General features: G+C 42.7%; 1 protein-coding gene across 2 annotated transcripts in view; it reads left to right on the forward strand.

The window, feature by feature from the left end:
- Nucleotides 1-8,006: 8,006 nt before the first annotated feature.
- Nucleotides 8,007-20,419, forward strand: part of DKK2 (dickkopf WNT signaling pathway inhibitor 2) — a 45,722-nt gene continuing 33,309 nt past the window's right edge. For both annotated transcript variants that reach the window (XM_074589403.1, XM_074589404.1), the window contains exon 1: nucleotides 8,007-8,792. In XM_074589403.1, coding sequence (XP_074445504.1) covers nucleotides 8,535-8,792 — 258 coding nt within the window. In that variant the 5' untranslated portion in view covers nucleotides 8,007-8,534. The remainder of the gene's footprint in view (nucleotides 8,793-20,419) is intronic.

The raw sequence follows: 20,419 nt of genomic DNA on the forward strand, positions 1-20,419 counted from the left end.
AAAAGCATTTGTTTAAGGTAAGTTTGCAAGCCAAAGCAAATGACTGAAAATATTTTTACATTTGCTATTTTATACAGTCTTCAGATGTGACTGTGTTTATCAGAAAACACAAGATAGATGTAATAAACATCAATCAGCTTTTTCAGTGCTTATTATAGCTAAGGTTGCACAATGGTTTCCATTCTAACTCCCTTTTCAGCCTCATAATTTTCTGCTGCTTTCATTCCTGAGAAGGGAATTTTCCTTACGGTTATTTTTCTTCGGAAAGTTTGAGTAACTTGGCTCCAATATTGCCAAGAATATTGCAAAGAAAATGGGTGTATGTAGACTTGCTAATTATAAGTGTTTTTATTGTTTAAACAACTCTTCAACATATGCAGATGGGGGAGGGAGGCTGAAATTTCAGCTATTTCCATATCAAGTCAGACGTCTTTCTGGGTTACCGCGAACTCGTGTTTTGGTTTGTGCGTTGTGATCCTCTGGAGAGCTACGTGCTGTGCGTCCCCAGACGTAGCTCACATGCCTCTTCTTGCGGCGCTTCATGCCGGGGAGCGCTCCGGTGGGGCCAGCAGCAGTCCTGCATGTGGACATGGGAGGAGGAAGAGGAGGAGGAGAAAATACTGCCCAACCATTGCTGCTGCTCCTCTCACTCTGCGCTTGTGGTTCGCTCCTGTTAGGGCGACCAGAGGGTTTACCTTGTGGCCTCCGGGGTATGAGACCCACACCTTTGCTGTGTTTTGCTGAAACCTTTCCTCTTGGAAAGTACTTCTTTCTCTGAATGCTGAAATGTGTACCGCTTTGGGAGCGCACAGTCAGGCTGAGTTTGGTTCAGTGACACAGTGAAGATGTGTGGGAGGAAATAATGAAGTGGCTTCAAATAGTTTAAATTGACTGGTTACTACGTTCGGCTTTTGAAGCAGTGTTTGTTGACGGTTATTAATTTTCGTGGGCTGGGAGTGTTCCCTTTCCTTTGTTTGTCCTCCTGAGAAATTGGTGATTCCCACTCTGAAGGGTTAATGGTTGTCAGAGGGGCTGATTAAAATCCTGAACTGTGAGCAACCAAGCCAGTCGCAGCACACTGTGTCGTTAATTAACTGTGACACCATCCTGGACTGTTTTAATCAGGAAAATGAGTTATTTATGAGGAATAACAGTAACATTCAGTACTTGTCTCTTTGAAAAAAAAAATAAAAAATCAACAGGCGAAAAATCAGAAATATGGATTCCAAAACAGTTTTATTGCATCATTTGCCTTCCTGCTCATGAGGAGCATGACATTAGGAATTAGACCCAAAAATACAGAAATCAAAGGATGTGATATTTCTTCTCCTGTTTCCGTGACCGGGGTTGCATGCTGGGAGCCTGCCTCTCTCTGGGCTGTGGTTGTGCCTGCCTGTGGCGGCTCAGCCGGGCCAGGCAGCAATCACTGCAGCGGCTGTGCTTGCTGACAGTTCTGAGGAGATGGGTAACCTTTAGAGGGAGAGGTGAGCTGGGACCTCTTGATGTGGCTGGGCTCGGCGGGCACGACGTCAGTGCGGGGATGCTCGCTCTGCAGCTGGCTTCAAAGCCCTGCCAGGGATTGTTTGTGGCGGCAGCCCAGCGAGCGCAGCGCTGGCTTGGTGGAGTTGCTGGGTATGCCAGCAGTCCCCAGGAGCAACGCTGAGCCTCTGCTGCCAGCACCTCGCTACGCCATCCCTACGCTGTGCTGGCGGTGTGTTCCACAGCACAGAGCCATCAGGGATGAAGGCTGAGGAGGAGGAAGGGCTTTACCCACCTCGCATCTGGTCCCGATGGGTGCAGGAGTGGGTCCCTGGCACTTCTGGGTTGCAGGGGTAGGGCTGCGGCTTTCACATGTCCTCTGTCAAGAGGGAAAGAAGAGGAGGAGCAGGCCAGCTTTTGGGGCAGCGGTCACACCTGTGGACTTCAATGCTGGTAGAAATAAGCTCTAATGGGTAGCTTCCCTGATGCTAATATAGAAATATTGCCTGCGGAGAAGAGTTTTGTGGTGGCCGTAGACTGTGTTAGTATGGATTTCTGGAGCTGACACCCACCTGATATGCTTTTGGCTATTGCACGCCCCAACCTGTCCTCTGGGACCTTTGCTGGGGCCACAGTCCCAGGACATAAAGTGTTTGGTGGAAATACTGGAGTGAGGGGATTGCCTTGCCCTTTGTCCCCATCCTACAACCAGTGCCCTTGTACTCTTGCCCTCGTACTGCCGTGCAAAGCCTTTTCTGTGGTGGTGGTGAGAAATTGGTTGAGGGGGTTTGGGTTGTAAACTGAAAAAAATGGTGAAAAAGGAAAGAAACAAACGCAAAATGTGTCCCCATAGAGAGCTGGAGGACAGAGGGGAGGAAGGAATGCCTTAAATGTGCTTTTTTTTTAAAAGAAAATGTTGTGTTGTTGAGCTGCAGCCATAGTACAACTAGGTATTGCTTGATGGTCCTGATTGAATTTTTTAGTCAGAAATTAAATAAAAGACAGAGTAGGCCCCAGGGGCAGTGCTAGGGGAGATTTGGCCATATTCAAGTTGTGAGAGTTGCTGTAAGGGGCAATGGAAATTCAGTGCAGCTGGGGAACTTAAAAAATAATAACAAAAAACAATACACCTCTATGTTATAGAATGTCTTTCATACAACAAGTATCCCAATATGCTTTATATAGAATTAAAAACAGATTTAATTTGAAGAACAGGTAATTTTGTTTATTTAAGGGAAAGAAAAACATAGGACATTAGACTGAACTAAAGCTGGTATAAATCAAAACCGGTTCAACTGAAGTCAAGTGGCTTACAATATAGATGATGTAAAATACACAGGATTATAATCTGGCCCATAATATTTTGTATTTACAGCGTCTAATTTTGGCCCTTTGGAGGAGGTCAGGTAAAGGATCTCCCCATTTTCAATGTATTTCCTTTTTGTCCTTAAATTGAACATATTCATTTCTTGTTTTCCTTTATTTCTTGCTTTGGTCTAGGTTTCTGCTGGACTCTGGCTTTCCCAAATGCTTTCTCTTTAAAAAAACAGGTGCAGAGACAAAAGGGGAAAAAAATCAAGAGGGGAAAAAAAAGAAAAAAAGGTTACTCTTCCATGCCTTTTCTGCCTCCATAAAATTCCCTCTGCTCCAAGAAAAATGAAAAAAAGGCTCCAATTAATCTAATGGAACTCCCTGGCAAAGAATATAATGAGGGAGTTCATACAGAAAAACAAAGAGATAGTAGAAAAGAAATTGAAATGTTGATATTTTTCAATGAAAATCCTAACAAATTGAAATTTTTATTTCGGCAAGGATAAGTAGTAAAACTGGAAAAATTCTATAAGAACTTTTGTTTGTTTAAGGCCACACTTTTTTTTCCCATTAAATTTATAAACAAGTGTAATTAAAAGAAACACCAAAGCATCTGTAAAACAGAAATATGTGTTTGGAACATTTAAACCTCCAACGTTTATACAGGGTATGAATACCTGATTTAGAAATAAATACAAGCTTTACTGAGTTATGCGTCTTCTCTTTCTGGGTGCAAATAAAACAGAAGAAAAACTACTTTTCTTACAAAAGGCACACTAATTTAGACCCAAAGAGATACAAATGCATATTTCTGTATTGAAAGATAAACATTTCGAACATTAAATGGGAACTGAGTACTTGTGGCTCACTGATGCAGTTCTCAGTGTTGCAGCTGGAGGTCTCACTGGTGTTTAATGAACGTTTGCCCTCTTGACTCTTGAGCTTTGTGTGCATGGGTTGTCACCAGCACAGCCTCTCCTTCTGCCTCCTGGAAATCTGCAGGAGGGATTAGCACTTAAAGCTGAGCATGGGGGTCTTCAAACAATCTGCCTCCCGATTTAGGGCGTAAGTGCCACCTCTGGAGGATCCCAGGATGATTTTTGGTTATGGACACAATGGTCAGGAGCAGGTTGGGTCACTGCATTATGGTACTTGATGAGAAATTTCTAGTGACCATCCCACATGTTACGCAGCATTTGCCACCATTATGCTGTATGCTGCAAAAGGCTGCATTGCTCTGAGGTGTTTGGCTAACCCCATACACACACAGAGAACGTGGGCCTTAGCTTCTCCAAACTGGGCACCCAAACTTAGCGGTGAACTAACTATGTCATTCAAGGACATGAGTTACTGCAACGAGGAGTGCAGGTAATCCACACCTAGGTTTGGAAGTCTGTATTTGATCAGTTTGAAGTACACAAGGTGTGGGCTGAATGCTAGTTAAAAGTGGAAAAACAACCCCAAAATACCAAATAGCTTCTTTCTCTACAGGTACACAGGTTTAGTGTTCTGTCCATTTACTTCTGATTTCTTTGGTTTTGAGCAGCATGTTGGTCTGGCAGCAGTTGCCCGGCAGTGAAACAGGTTGTTGCTTCCTCTGGAGGGAACCATCCATCAGGGTAGCAAAGCAAAACGTGTTTCCGTTTCCTCAGAGATGCTGCAAACTGTCTTGTCTTCAGAGCAGTGAGTTACAAGATAGGTCTTGCCCTGTTGGAAAGATACCCACTTCCATTCCCACTAAATTTAAATTGATGTCTGGAAACTTAGTTGAATCCAGCTGACTGATGAACTTCATACTTAGCTGATTTGAAAAAATGAGTTTGGGCACTCGTTCTTAAATATCTGAAAAGCTTTGAGCATTCCTCCCTGGTTTTCTTCAAATTTCTCAAGGTTATGAATATACGTGGACTTTGTTATTTACATCAGAGGACTTGGAATGTGTCTTGCTTTTTACATTTATTAATTTAAGTAATAATTTTAATAATATAGTCATATTTAATTAATTTGGACAGTCTACTTACACTCTGGTCCTTTAGGTCCTGCATGCCTCTCTTCAGTACCACACATGTCCATTTATTTCAAGAAGAATTGAATGGCACTCGCATGAGGTCATCACATTGTGGTTTTTTATTGTCATGGATTCTCTTTGCGTGTCTCATCAGTTTATTTTGTTCTCTTTGTAATCCTCCCTTATTCAAAGCAACTCTGGTGGAGAATACTCTACCAATAACTTAGAAATTTCTGTTGCTTCCTGTGCAAGAGAAACACAGGTGGATATTTTTTTTCTGTTTCTTTTTTGAAAAAGAGTATCTGTCACAGCCGAATATTAACACAATACACCATCTTATAGCCTTCAGTGAAGCAAAAGACAAGCAGGTAGAGGTATTTCTTGAGTGCACACAAGAGAGAACATCCAAAAAAAGTTATAATTTGAGGGGGGTTGCTATTGCTGTCTCCAAAGTTAACAAAAAAGTCAGTTAATAGATTCAGAGGCCAGTTAAACATAGCATAAATTCTGAATTGTATAAAGCATTTTGGAGAATGGGGGGGGTTTGCAGTGTGTACTAACACAGCCTCCAATATATTTTGATCAATAGTCCTGACCCATCTATAATTATATCAAATGACTTAGGGGTGAGAAAAATTACATTTTGCTTGTCCAGTTTTTGTGGTAATCTTGCAAAACCTGCTGACTTGTTTGGTTTTTTGTTTTTTTTTTTTTTTTCTTTTTCACAAATTCAGTGCCATCCATGAAGCAGGGCTAAGGCTCCGTGGTGGCATATATGGAGAATACCAGGAAGTGGGGTGTGAATTGTAATTTAGGTGATCTGCACAGTGTATTTATCCCCAGCAAGAAAACAAAATGTGACTAGGGCAGCCCATGGTAATAGGAAGAGGAAATGCAGGATTGACTTGTTATTAGAAATCAGGGAGCTGTTGCCAGTTTGTGTTTCTCCATCTCAGCTTGATCCTGCGCGAGGCTGCCTAAGCACGTGTGTATATGCACTGCATAAGTACGTCTGAGCAGATTGCGTGTTTCTCTGTGGCTGTGATTTTACCCGTTGTGTGTGTGTGGTATTTTTATGGCTCTCTGCCAGCTTTCTATGAAACTATCTGTTAGAGCTTTTCCTGTGGCCCTGATAGCTGTTTGCTTTTGGCTTTGGGAGGGGTGAAACACCAGGAGGGCTGGGTGTCCAAAACAACGAAAAAGGACTGGCTTTTATCAGTTTCTTGTGAAATCACAGATTGCTTTCTGATCTTTTAGAAACATTTCCTTACAAATGTCTTCAGGAATTATCAGGGATGAAGAATTTATTTAAGGCTGCGTAAAAATGGAAAAAGGAAATGCTGTGAAGAAGGCAAACATTGGTTTTTTTAGTTTTGGGGTTTTTTTTTCTTAACCTAGTTTTCTGAAATCAAGTGCTAACAAAACTGCTTCCAACTTCAAAACCAGTAAACGTGAGCTCATCTGAAGCCTGAGTCAGAGCAAATGCCGTGCTATGTAGAATAGTTTAAAATCTAGTCTTGGGGGTCGATATGTCATTTCAGCTATTACTCTAAAAAAACCCCCACAGTCTTCCCTGTGAGATGGGATCAAATCCTCACAAGCAATTCTAAGGTATGAGCTGTGTCAATCTACTTTTTACAAGATGCTCTGTGTGGTACAGTACAAGCCCTAACATTAAGACACGCTGCTGGCAGTCCCGTGTCAATAGACAGTATTTAAAAAACATTACCCGAGATGGTGTGGCTCACGGAGTACTGCCCACAGAGAGCTCCTGTGCCCCAGGAGAGCTTCTGCTCACTGGGAGCAAGAGCATCGGGGGCCAAAAGAGTGCCCCACTCCTCCCTGTTATTTCTTGCCTTAGAATTTAGGTAATTTAGAAGAAATGAATTTTCATGTGTGCATTTCTTCACCCCTTCTGCTGTGTAAAGAGCTAGAGTAACCGGAAAGGATTGATAGGTTAGAGGAGGGACCCCTCAGGAGAGGGGAAAACATGAAAATTCTCTGTATCGTTCCCAGCTGAGGTCGTGTTCATACATGAACATGTGGGACAGCGAGGCGGCTGCTCCCCTCACCTTCTTTTGTTCCCCCCACCCCACTTCACATGTCCAGGGGAAGGACAAGGGCTTGTAGCTGCTCCACGGCAGTACACAAGTGCTCCATGGTGATCTCTGCACTAAATCTTTTGCAGGTAACAGGGGAAAGAAAAGAGCTGGGTTTATGCTAGTTCTCCTAATTTTGTGCTCTGTGTCCATTTACCTTCCTTTTCCTGAAACGCGGTGTTTTGGTGCTGCGGCAGGGAGGTGCAAGTGCCTTGGAGCGTGTGGGTGTAGTTAGTAGCACCTGGATGTTTCACAGCAGTTGGATGTGTGCTCATGCCAAGGAAAGTGAGAAGATAAATACAGAATAAGTCTCAGGGTGCTAGTGGCACTGTGGCACTGAGGAGTGTCACGTTTAGGAGTAGTGCAGTGCAGCATTAGCTGGACATGTTCTGTACCCCGTCAGTGGACTTTGCATGCTTGGGCATAAGATTTGGCAGAATTTGTGTGCCAGCCTCACGCTTTCCCAGCACTGCAGGACTAATGTGCTTGGCACTTATACGCATTTTGGGGAGCTGGGGCACCTCAACACAGGCTTCAGCTTGGCAGTGCGCTTTGGGGGAGCCCGTGTGGAAAGCCTTCAGTGAGACTTCACCTCTACCTCCGGGCTGGACACCAGGGTGGTAGTGAGGTGCAGCCAGGAGTGTGGCACTTGTGTCCAGGGTTGTGCGTGGCCGTGAGCCCCGGGCAGAGCCCAGCCAGAGAAGGGGGGAACCCACCAGGCTGGGGAGAGGGCGGCCTCTGGGGAGGTGGGAGCTGGCTGGGGGGATGGAGGGGGCGAGAGTGGCTGCGCTAGGCTGGGGGCGGAGGGAAGGGACACCCGCTGCCAGCGGCTGTAGTAACAAGGGGGAGCAGCGAGAGGCTGCTGTAGACCCCCGAGTGTGAGGGGGAGCCGCACAGGGAGCCCACTGCGGGGTCTGACCCTCTGTCTCCTGGGCTGCCCCCACCCCACCGCCGGGTGCCCAGAGCCCCTCGCCCTGCACTGGCCAGGCTGGAGGAGGAGGAGAAGGAGGAGGAAACCGGGCGCTCTCACTCCTGCTGGCTGCAGAGGCTGAGGCGAAAGACAGAAAAAGGAGGAGGGGAATAAAAAGTAAAGAGAGGGGGAGAGAGAGAGAGTGAAAGAAAACTAAGCCCAGCTTTTGCCGGTGCTGCTTGGATTGGATCTGGTTTGAGTTTCCTCTCTGCTGGCTTGTGCAGCAAGAGAGGAGGAGTGGGGGGAAGTAACTCGCTCACTCACTCTTCCTCTGGAGCTTAAGCAAACGTGCTGGTGACTGCACTGGTGGGGAGCTGCCCTGGGTGCAGTTGCCTCGTAGCTTATTGCTCTCGGTCACTTAAGAATTGCCTGGACTTCTCAAGGACCTGGAGGAAAAAGCCGTCGCTTCACAGACCTGATAGTTGCTCAGTGCCTATAGACTTGACACGTTTTTTTACCTAGGGGATTCTTTTTTTAATTCTTTTTCTCCCGTGTCTCTCAGATCAGCAGTTGCTTGAGTGTGTGGCATTGAAATCCATTGCTTTGTTAACAACTTTGGGAGATATTTTTAAAAACTTTTTTTTCCCTCTCTTTTGTTTTCTTTGCTTAAAAAAAAAAAAAAGAAAAAAGAAAGAAAAAAAAGATAATCCTTTTGGGGGGAGGGGAGATGATCGTGCTGATGTGGAATAAGTGCTCCTGCTGTCTCCTCTTACTAGCCGCGGTCCTGATCGTGGAGAGCTCCCAGCTAGACAGCTCCAGCTCCAAGGTGAACTCCATCAAGTCCACCCTGATGGGGGAGGCTCCAACTCAGGCAACCAACAGATCTGCAGGCATCCACCAGGGACTGACGCTTGCTAGCAGTAAGAAGGGCAAAATGCTAGAGCAGATGGGAAAACCTCCCAAGCATTATCACCGGCAAGGAGAGGTAGGACGTTGCTTCGTTTCTTGAGTGTCTGTCTGTCTGCGTGCTATATGTGAATAATTGCTAGTCCTCCCCTCACATTGTTTTCAAAGCTTTACTGTGTTAAATTAATTAATTTGCTTCATCGGGGTTGTCTGGGACAACATCATCTTATAATTGGTGTTAAGAACTGTGCAAGTGGGAGTTGGAAGGTTTTAAACCTTTCATTTTTCTCTGTAGGATTAATAACTAATAGAAGAAGGAGTAATCTAAAAAAATATATCCTCTTCAGCATTTCTTTGTTTGACTCCTTCAACAGGCTGCTAGAAGGAAAGGAAGAAATTTCTTGTTAACTCTCAGATACTAAATGAATTGAATTTGAATTGAATAAGTGAGGAAAATTTGAGCGTGAAGTGAATCACACCTAGCAACTTGATCTCTGATATCTTTCTCCATCGTGAGAATAAAAAAGCATGCTATCCCAGTGATATTGTTTAGGGCACATTCAATTGCTTAATATGACAGAAAATTAATTCTGTGTTTCTTGTCCAGAATATACTCCAGTGGTTGTGGAAGTTTTGTTTGGTTATGTGCAGTTGAGATAAGCAGGGAGTAACAACCCTGAATATGAAGTTTGAGCGTAAGGGAGAAAGAAAAGGTTATAGAAAGTTTATGAAAAAAAGACCCTGACTTGCTTATGCAGTCTTCTTTCCTCTCTGAGCTGCTTGGAAACTTGGAAGTCTGATAGAAAATTATCTTCATTCAACTATCTCTGTGGTAAACTATAAAGGAGCGTTTTAAGCCATCAGTACTCTACTTCCCTATCAAGTCTCAGCTTGGATGGTATGAATGTTGCGCATTATGGTGTTGAAGGAGGTAGACTCCTTCAGAAAATACAGATTTTGTACTACTGGGTATTATTAGTATCTCCAAATATAGCTGCTTTTCATAAGCAGCAAACAGTGTAGCAACAAGGGAGCTGCCAACATTCAGCACTAAAAAGGCAAAATACTCAATGCCTGAAGGGTTTGTATCTTGCCTACATTTTCCTTAAAGCAGCAGAGTATCTGCAAATTCAAGGAATCCACTGAATTTGCTAAAGTGTTTCACATCAGCTTCCTGATAATCGAATATTATCATTAGGTTTTGTGTGCAGGCATAGTAACAGTAGTGGTAGTTTTAGTTTTTGCGTGTGAGAAATTTGATTTTAAACTCCTCCAAGCTTGCCTTCCCTGGCCACAAAATTGTTTTATAATTTACCCAGGTTGCCTCTCTTTACCTCTGAGCAAAGTTTAGTAACAGATGCTGTGCTGAAGTTTTATATTACTAAAGTACTGTGCTCTTTCCTAGTGCACATTGTAATAATTACTATGTTAAATCACCTTGAGGAAATACAGGAGCATGATATGCTTTCTTAAGTGTTCTCCTTGGGTTTTCTTTTGTTTTCTGTGTATTCACAAAAAGCCAGTATGTAGGATCTATTTTCCCACTGAATGTTATCTCAGTCTCACGAGTTTCAGTGCAAGTACTTGTGAAGCTGCCCCGTACAGCCCCAAACACAATATATAATTTTTGCCTTTTGGGGAAGTCTTGACACCTTTCCCTATGTACAACGTCATTACCACTTCAATGTGTGTTCAGTGCAATGTTGAGAATGATTGATTATAGTTCACCCAGTTCCTGGAAAACAAGTTGAACCGCCCACCAGATGCATTTGCAAGACTTGGCCCTTACTTGCCAACCTGGATTGTGCGCTGGGGACTTCTAGTTACTGGCATGAGCTCCCAAGGTACACTTCAAATCATAGACAACACCGTAAGTATCTGTAGCGGTAGAAGAGGTGGCAGGCATGTTAAGATGTCCTGTGTGTAGCACAAGCAAAGATGCCGGGAGAATCAGTGACTTTGGCCCCCAGGAGCAAAGCCTGACCCCCCCGTCAAGGGCTGTCCGTGCTGATTTCACCCTCTCTCCCTGGGACTCTGTCCCCGGCTCCTGCACGGTCTCACACTGATGTAGTCTATGAAAATGACTCAGATTTGCTACCAATAATTGTAGATGTTACTTTTGGCCATCTGCAGGAAGCAACACAATTAGCACAGAATTGCTGTAAAAAGAAAAAAGAAAAAAAGGTACTTTTGTGATAATGCTTTATCTTTGGCAATACTTCCAGTTGCAGGGTTGGTAAGCCGCTGCGTTTTTTAACAGTGGTGTCACACATCTCAACCTATTAAGACATGGCATTTTCATAATTTTTTTTTTAGTACTCTCTCATTAGTTTAGTGCTTGATTTATTTAGATTATGGGACTTTGTGCTGAAGTTTTGCATGCCATTTACTAAAAGAACAGGCCTATGCTTTTCTTCCTAAAACAATCTGTTGACTTGGTGGAATTTATAATGTGTCAAAAGTAGGAGTAACTTTTATGTGTTGGCAATATTAAATGGCAAGTTGAGTGTCTTGTTTACAACTAGGAAACAGTTTTTGTAAGGACCAACAATATGCAGCTTAAAGGAAAACTGATAGAATTTTGCCGTTGCAGTTGTGACAGCTCTGAGCTGTGTATTCAACTCTCTGCAGATACACATAGTGGAAATCAGAGAACTCTTGCTAAAACTGATGAAAGGACCATCAGCCAGCAACCTATTTACTTATTCAGCTTGGTAGACTAATGCACTTTCAGAACGTTACTTTAGTATGTTAATACAGCATTTTCAATTATGTTAATTCTCAGGACTAGGAGCAACTTGGGAGTCTTTAATCGGCAGTAAATCAACGGATACAATAGTTCATGGCTTATCTGGAGTGTTGATGTATTTCAGCTGGTAGTTAGTGCTTCTGCCCAGAAAGGGAAGATCCAGCGCTCCTTTGTCAGGCAAAGTTCCAGTTCAAATTAATGAAAATACTCACATGAACAAAGCAAGCTGATCCCGCTTGCTGGAGGGACTGGCGGGGCAAATGTGGATTTTAGTAAGACTTACATTTTTATGTCTTTCTGAGGAATATTATTTATTTTCTGTTCTTATTCCCTTTACTGCCTTGGATCAGCAGAGAATGAGAAGCACTGACGTGCTAAATCAGTGAGATTTCACTGTCTTCACTGTTCTTCAGTGTCACTCCTGTTTTCCCCTTTCTGCAAACTGTTAATGTTTTTCCAGTTTCACAGAGAATCGGAAAGTATCTACAGCATTTGCACAAGGGAAAAACATGCGCAGAAATAGGAACATACAGTGCCTGTTGGACTACATTACTTTTTTGGGGGTCAGTACAACACACTGTCTGCCATCAATTTCCTTTCAAAACTTGATTCAGAGAAGTGGCTTCTAGGGACAGTAGCCTCTCTAGCAAATTGTTCTGGACATATCATCTCTCTAAATAAATACAGTACAGTGAATAGAGTCCTAAATGAAAAGGGCCAAATTAGCAACGATGGTGGTTTAATTTTTCTGCATGTTAGATACAGCTTCCACTGTGTTAGGGCAAGCTTTTCTCTGTGACTGCTCTCGCTCAACTATAGGGATTCAACTTGAAAGGGAAAATCCCATGTATCGCAGCTGTGATTGAAAGGCATAGCCATTCCATGGATTCCTTGATGATGGTACTGTAGCCTTTTTAATTCACTTTTTGACTTCTTGTCTCTGGATTGTAGTCTCCGCTCTCTTATGAGGCTTGTCCCTTATGTCAAGTGCTGGGGTTTGCACTCCTTCCCAATTAACTGCCTTTAATAATCTGGTAGGCTGAGACCTACCAAACTTTATTTCCAGGCATTTTCCTTCTTTAATCTGTGGGCGCTATATCTTCTGCCCTTTCCAAGTCCTGGCCACAAGCCATTATTTCAGCACTTTCCCCAGCAAGTCGTGTCTCTCGTTCCCTTTGCTGCTGCGTAGCTGGTTGGGTTTGTGCTTCCCACTGGGACCGTCCCTCCCACTTCCCCCACGCACACGATGGGAGCAGCAGCAACGATGGGAAGAACTGGGACAACCAAGAGGGGGACCCGCACAACTGTGGGGCTGAATAAGAGATAATGAGGTCTGGAAAAGGGAGAGCGGACTGAAAAGCTGGGACAAGTTTTAACACTGCTGAGGCACGATAGACAGATATCAGCTAAGCTTTGTATTCCAAATGTACTCAGCTTAATTTTAAAAATGTAATTTTTTTTTAAAATATCACAGCTTGGGCTAAGAGATTTGAGACCACAGAAGCCGAACCAAAATATCATTAATCCAAATGGCTAAGTTGACACTGATCTCATACCTATCTGTGCATGGACACACATGTGTTTCTTGAGCAGGACATAGTTACCCACAAGGACTTGCTGGAAAATGCTTGGATGATGCTTTGTAGCAAGTAAAACAGCATGAGATGTAGTAATTGACTGCAGTGCCCTGAGAATGTTACAATAAAATGTACCAAAGACACCAAAAATGCAACCACAATATCTTGAATAGCTAGCAACCAAGACAGTATAAATTATTTCTACATGGGATTAAAAATAAATTAATTGCAATACCTACAAATCACATCCAGCAACGGCTTCTTTTTTTTTTTTTTTAATAAAAAAATAAATACAGAATTAGAACTGCTAAATCTGCAGAGGTCACCAGAGAATGTATTCTTTGCGCTTGCTGTTTGCTGTTAGGAATCTGGGAGGCATACTGGTTTACTGGCAGCATTCTTGCTACATAGCTGAACGGCTTGTCTCTTGGTTGCAAAAATGGGATGCAGAGAATTATCTCCTTCCTGGGTCATGCTTGGTGTCCCCTTCAATTTGTTATTATTATTTGACTTCTTAATATAGAGAAAAAGCTCCTATATAGTGGCTTTACTACAACTATTTCCCATTAATGCTTCAACAATGCCTAGAAAATTTCCGGGACGCTGACGTGCTATCGAGTGTGCAAATACTTAGGAAGAGTTAGTTTCTGCCTGGAAAATCTGTCAGAGTCTAAGGACAACACAAGAGATGATGAAGCATGATTACATTTTGCTCTCAGAAAAATGAGTCTGATTAACTCATTATGTTTGATTAACTGATGCTTTGCAGATGCAAATATAGCACAAGTTTAATTTTGATTTTAATTATCTCAACACCGGATGTATCTTGCAAGCACTTCATATCTCATGGTTTGTCAGTTGAGCCTTTGGTCCTTTTACAGTTGTACTTACAAATGCCTCACCCTGGAAATGTCGTTCAGGAGGAATTTAACTCCGCAAAGGAGGAGTCCCATAAAGCTCCTGCTTCTGTTTGCTTTTCAAGCGTTGCTTTCCTCTTTGGGTTTTGTGTATCCGAGAATTTTTCTAAGTGTATCCAAAAAAATTTTATATATATGTAAAAATGTTAATTTGGAGAACAGTTTCAAATCCAGAGACCTTCCCTTCCCACTTGGGCTTGCACAAGTCCCTGCCAAGCTCATGCTACCCCCACATGCACACATTGGTTGTGGCTGGCAAGACCAAGGGTGCAATGGGCCAGACTTGGAGCTGGCAGCCCCCACTTGGCCCATCGTTGGCGGATGGTTTGTCACGACGTCCCGCCACGGTGCTGGGGAACTTTGGGTCGGCCCTGAGGTCATTAGATATTTATGGCAGATCTGAGGACTTGAAGTTTGTATGACACTGCAGAAATGGGGAGAAAAACAGAAGCTGCCTCTCTGCTTTTCCTGGATCGATAAAACTCCGATGTATTTAGATTTTTTTTATTTATTTATTTTAGAGAACTGAAGATAATGCTTTGGAAATCTTTCTCTTTCCGTGCTATGTCCTTGGCTATGTTTCAGGTACCTTTAGGTTGAAACCAGCTTCTATAAGCTTCAGATCCACAGATATGAAAGTTCCACACAAAAGCCAAGAAGATCAGAAGGTTTTTTACTTTTTTAAAATTAATTTTGCCTGCAAAAATATTTATTTTTATTAGAGAACATGGACATTCATCTCTTCTTTTTGATCCAGTCTAGGATGTGCAATGACCATATGTGTCCCCAAACCATCACTTCAGTATAATTTTTCCCTTTTTGATTGAAGGGCAGATTTGTTTTAATGGAAAATTTCATGAACACAAAGCAATTTTCAAACTGCAATGAAATGTGAAAATAGGTGAATTTGTGATACTTCTGAGCTCATTGCAGAATCCTTTGCTCTAGAATGAGCTGCAGAAAGTAGCGTTAGAGAGAGGGAGGTTGTATAAAAGGGTATATATGGTCATAATAAATGAACCAAGCACAGCAGTTTTCAAATAAAATAATGAGTTTTGTTCATCTTAGTTGCAGTTTTCTTGGGATTGTCCCTGAATCCATCTATGATTTATACATTTGTGTTTACACAAACAGAACTTGAGTTATGAATATGAATGTATATAAACACACAGTGGGAATGTGGAGTTCACTCATTAAGCAGCTATTTTGTTCTTACTAAAGGAAAGACTGGGGCAGTGCTACAAAAGGAGAAAAAAAGTTTAAGAGTTGTTGGTTTTTTTCCCCCTCAAAGCACATAAGCACACAGTTCAGCCCCTTGGGACTTTCTTAAAGCTAAGCTTTGATATGATTGAATTTTCATATGCACAGTAATGAATCTTGGAGACATGCATGTTGCACATGTGTAGTGCAAATGGCACTGGTTTCGCATTTTTAGCAGTAAGCGAAGGTGGACTGTTCTGCACATGCTCGGGAATGAGGTGTTGCTTCACTCTGCAAGCCCTCGGCCTCATTCTCTGAGCATCATGTAAGTGTGAACCAGGGTGTGCATGCTTTTAAAAGCATACTTATCGGTCCAGTGAACGAGAGGACAGGGTTCAGTTTTACGTGTTCTGGCAGCTTGCGTTGAGTGAAGCAGTGACTTGCTGTCACTGTGATCTCTTCCCTGCAATGCATAAAGCGGAGGTCTCTTGAAAGGCATTGCAAGTAGAATATGTTTATGTTGCAGAAGAAAACTCTTATTCTTGGAGTCTCATTCTTAACCTGAACAACATCAGGGAAAGTAATGCATCTGATGGGGGGAAAGCTCCTTTGTTTTTCCTTTTGCACAGAGCAGGATAGTTTCCAGAATTGTTCCTTTTGCAACGTGTTTGTACAGAAAATGGGGCACCTAGTCTTGACAGCCTGCAAAGGTACTAAAGCTGGGCATTTTGCTGTAAAACCAGATCGCTGGAAGAGGGGGAGAGACCTGTATGTAAAACCACTGAGAGACATGCCAAATGCTAAGCCCAACTGATCTAGTTGGTGTTAATTTAGTTCATTTCGTTTTCAGATGTATCAGAAAGATTTAGGCTTTGGGGGGGAAAAAAAAAGAAAGAGATACTGACAGATGCGCTACCATCTTGGCTTCAGCCTTTTTGCTTTCATAGGACTTTCTCCCCTCCTTTTAGTATTTTTTTGTTGTTGTTTTACAACAATACTCTAGTGTTTCATGAAGAAGAGCCATGGTACTTTGGATGGCCAATGTCAAATATTCATGTCAACTCAAAAACTGCCATAGAAATCTAGGCCCTGTGTTTAACTGGTGCTTGGGTCTCATCTCAAAGAGCTTATGTTGTTTTCTGAAGTCACTACGGAAAATAGATTTTTGACTTCCCAATCTTGCAAGTTCTAAGGAAGACTCCACCTGCCACCTGCTCTTACGGCCAGATTTACTGGTGTGCCTGAGCGCTTTCCCTTATTTTCTTACCATGGGTATCTCCATGTGGAGTGTGACACAGAGGTACTTCCACTTATATGGTCTCTGTTCAGGGGGAGTTTTTCTAGAGCATGGGTTTAGAAGGAGAAAAGCCTCTGTCCAAGATGACAAAGAGCTGCAAGCAAGAGATGGTGTTAGGGAGCCCTGAGCTTGGCAGACAGTTTGTCTTCGCAGTGTATCTTCAGCAGCAGCTGAGTGAAAAATGGCCAAACGAAGCTTCTGTTGGCTAGATCTGGCAGGGATAGTACAGACTGCAGAATTTGACACATTTCTTTGTTTCTTCTCTTTTGGCTTGAAAACGAGAGAGCAGAGCCTGCCTCCCATCCATTTCATTGTGAATTTCCTGGGAGACTCAGGATCCTGTTTTCTATCTTAAAAAAAAAAAGAAAAGTTTTTGTTTCTCTCTATCTTGTGGGGCATTAGCTTGTTCAGGACATGGAGACTGAGCTGTGAGTCTCCTACTTCTCTTCTTTGGTAGGAGGAGTACTGGGCAGATGCTTACCTTCTTTTTCAAAAATCATCTCCCCTGTCAGTCTTCAGGCGGGAGGGAAGGAGAGAGGAGATGTCAAATGGCCGTTTCCTCTTTTAGAGGTAGACAGAACAATGGCATTCCTTACCAAAGAAAGAGTTACAAATTGTGATTAAATAGTTAACATATAGCTTTCACATAGAGAGAGACCATATGGTGAGTAACATGAAGGGGTAATAATAATGGAAGAAGCAGAAGGGAAGAAAAAGCTGGCTACTATCCTGTGTTTGCATCAGGGAAGAGGGTGACCGTTTGGCAGGCTAGAGAAGGTGGCATGGCTGGTGTGTGATCTGATGATAAATTCATGAGCGTTTATGGAGATAAACAGTGTGGCATCGTTATTCTTCTCTTTGTGGGGGGATTATTTCATTAACTCCCTGGGATGCTGGGAGCCATCACGTAAATGTGAACACTGTTTTGTGTATTTAGCTTAGCCTGAAAGTTTTACCAGACGTGTCATTCTTAAATTTTGTATATCATCCACTCAGGTAGTAATAATGATATCATCTGACCCACATTACCAACCACATGCCATAACGTGTGAGCTGAACACTATAGGGCTGCCCAACGAGACTGGAAGTCGTTCTTCCAGACCCTCTGAGTTCCTCTTACTCCCAACAAATCTAAATTTGCAATGTATGTTATTATTAATAATAAGTAAAGTATATTATTCATAATCACCTCCTGTGGTGGGGAGAGAGAGTGGGTGTGGGTCAGAACTGAAGAATGGAAGTCCTGGGAGCCATGGGAGGACCAGGAAATCAGTAGGTTGCCATCTTCTCTCCATACCTGCTCCAGGGTGGAGCCAAGTGTTGACGCTGCCTCATGTGTCGTCTTAAGAGCAATGAGGAAAACTGCCTATCACAAGTTGGGCTTGAAAGTCTACTTTATATTTTGGTGGAGGGCCTAAACTGCTTAGCTGTATAAAATGTTTTTGTAATTGTTTGAATAAATACAGGGTTTTAAAAATGCTCTTCAGGAATGCTTGTAAACTTCTGTGCTTGGTTTTGTCCCGGTTGCTATCTTCCAGACATCCCACTCCTGGCCAAGGAAATGGCTTTTTAACAAGAAGAATCCTCTGGAAATTACTTTCTGAGGGGGTCCTTGCCACAGCAGCTGCAACAAATTGCAACTGAACTTCAGTCCCAATTGGTTTTTATTGCTAAAAGGATAAGTGACCAAGTGAATACTTGTATTATAGCTTTGCGACAATTTATTAAGTATCAAATTGTAGCGTGTGGTGTTGTCTAACCAGAAGATTAAGGTTTTCTCTGTGGAGGGAAATTTCTCTCAGACTTTGCACCAGTGCTCAAGCTGAAAGAGGCTGGGAAAGACTCGTCGATCCCAAACTGTCTTGTGGTTAGGCCAACTTAGGCTTTTCCTTTCACTGAGACCTCGGCGTCGGGGCCAGGGTCTGGCCTGCGGTGTCAGTGCCAGCAGAGTACAACCAGCACAAGGCAGGCGAAAAGAGAAGTCACGGCATGGCAGCCTAATGCGTGCTGATCCGCTCCCCGCTGTGTAAACAAGTCTCCGGGGGACATTTTCTGAGCAAGTTGTTTTTGAGTAGCAGCATAGCTTTAGCATAGCTCAGATTATGCTAACTGTGAAGCATTTTTGGCATGATTTTCCAAATAAGCAACATGGAGTCCAGGGAGGTCAAGGAAGGATGGAGCAAAAACTTGAGATGGTACAGGCTCTTTCGTTGTGTCTTTGAGCAGGGTTTGCTGGCTGGAAAGGAGTCGCAGGTCTGCTTGCCTTTCCCTCAGCTTCTCTGCTCCACCTTGAGGCCAGCAGGGAGGATAAGGAAAACTCTGTCCCTTCATTTCTCTAGAGGAGTGACTAGAATGGGAAAGAGGATGCACCTTATATTACATGGGAAATAGGAGGTTCTAAGCTTTAGTATTGCACAAATACATAAATCATGCTAGATAGCGCAAAATTTTCTAAGGATTTCAGAGGTAGGAACTCAGGCTTTCTTTGCCTATGTGTTTGTCTATATGCATATTAAAATCTTGCTTTAAGTATTATCTATACAATATAGTGTTAGACATAAATTAAAATGCAATATTATTTTTATTATTGTTATTACTGAAATGCAAGAGCTTTTTTTATCTCTGGATTTCACTGGAAGTGTAGAAGAAACAACTGTTTGGAGCGCTGAATTGTGACGGTTGTTGGGTGGTTGGAAGAATGAATATGAAAGTCAAAGTTTCATGTTTAGCTTTTCCCCACTTGCTTTCCTAATTTGTGAAACTGGGAAGCACATACTTGGCCCTGTGCTTGACAGGGATTTTGGATGGCTTTGTTAAAAGAATTTGTTTCAAAAAAATTTGTTAAACATTTGTTGTTAAAAAAAAATGTTTAAAGACCTTCATGCATGGAGATGCCTGATAGGCAGAAGTTGTTCATTTGAAATGCAATGTCTGTTATTGGTGCACTTCAATGAACTCGGGTTGTGGAGGGTTTAAATACAGGACAGCAAAACTGCAGACACCCCTCAGTCCCTGGGAAAGCAGATTTCTAATGAACTTCATGGGTCAGGTTCCCTCCTTCCCCAGGCACGCTCGCCTTACTGTCACTGCTGTAGGTTTGGGATTTGGATTTGGTTTTGTTCATTGTGATCTCAAGGATGGTGCCTTTTCTTAAACACTGTCCTCTTAAGTTATCAGTGAAGGATAGATAAGAGAGTCTTTATTACAGGCACACATGTGCACCGCAGGTGCGAAGAGAACTCTTAAACTGTTTATGGGCGCACAAAGCCCCACGAACAAAGAGGGCAGAAAAGAATGTTGTCATTTTAAGGAAAAATATGTTTTAAGGCCCTGTTAAAAATAAAGCCAAAAAGGAATAGCAAATGGGCTGCAGATTGTCTGTGTAACGGGGATTAGCACTGTGAAAATCTTTCATTTTTCTAAGCAGGCATGTACCACAGACAGGCCCAGCTAGCCGAGATACCATTCAACACTCAAGGGGGTATCCACTTTTAGGCTCATGCCTCAGTGAGTTACCCACAAAATCGCCCTCCAGTAGGAAAAAACAGATAAAGAGTAGGATAGCGCTGGCTTAACTCTGTTTTAGAGGTTTTAGATTAATAGAAGCCAGTACATAACATTGTACGAACAGGTATGGTGGTGGTGTATGAGTTCCAGGTCTGGGGTGCAGTTGTCACTCTTGAATTTAGTGGGACTGAAGTTTATTTTACAGCTAAAGGGTCAGAACAGTAGGGTCAAGGATGGAGAAAATGAAAGGAAAACCTATTATCTTCTATAACAGCCACATGATGATATCTTCACTTGTTCAGGAACAGCTTTCAGGTCCATCAAGGAATATATCTGTAATAGTGGTGACAATTCAGTACCCAAAGAAATGATGTAACTCACTCCCCTCCAGCACTGTTTCCCAGCAGATGCACCAAAAAAATGTGGCCACAGACATCAGTTCATGCTGCCCAGAAATGC

The sequence above is a fragment of the Larus michahellis genome, chromosome 5, assembly GCF_964199755.1.
Source record: "Larus michahellis chromosome 5, bLarMic1.1, whole genome shotgun sequence".
Taxonomy (NCBI): Eukaryota; Metazoa; Chordata; class Aves; order Charadriiformes; family Laridae; genus Larus; species Larus michahellis.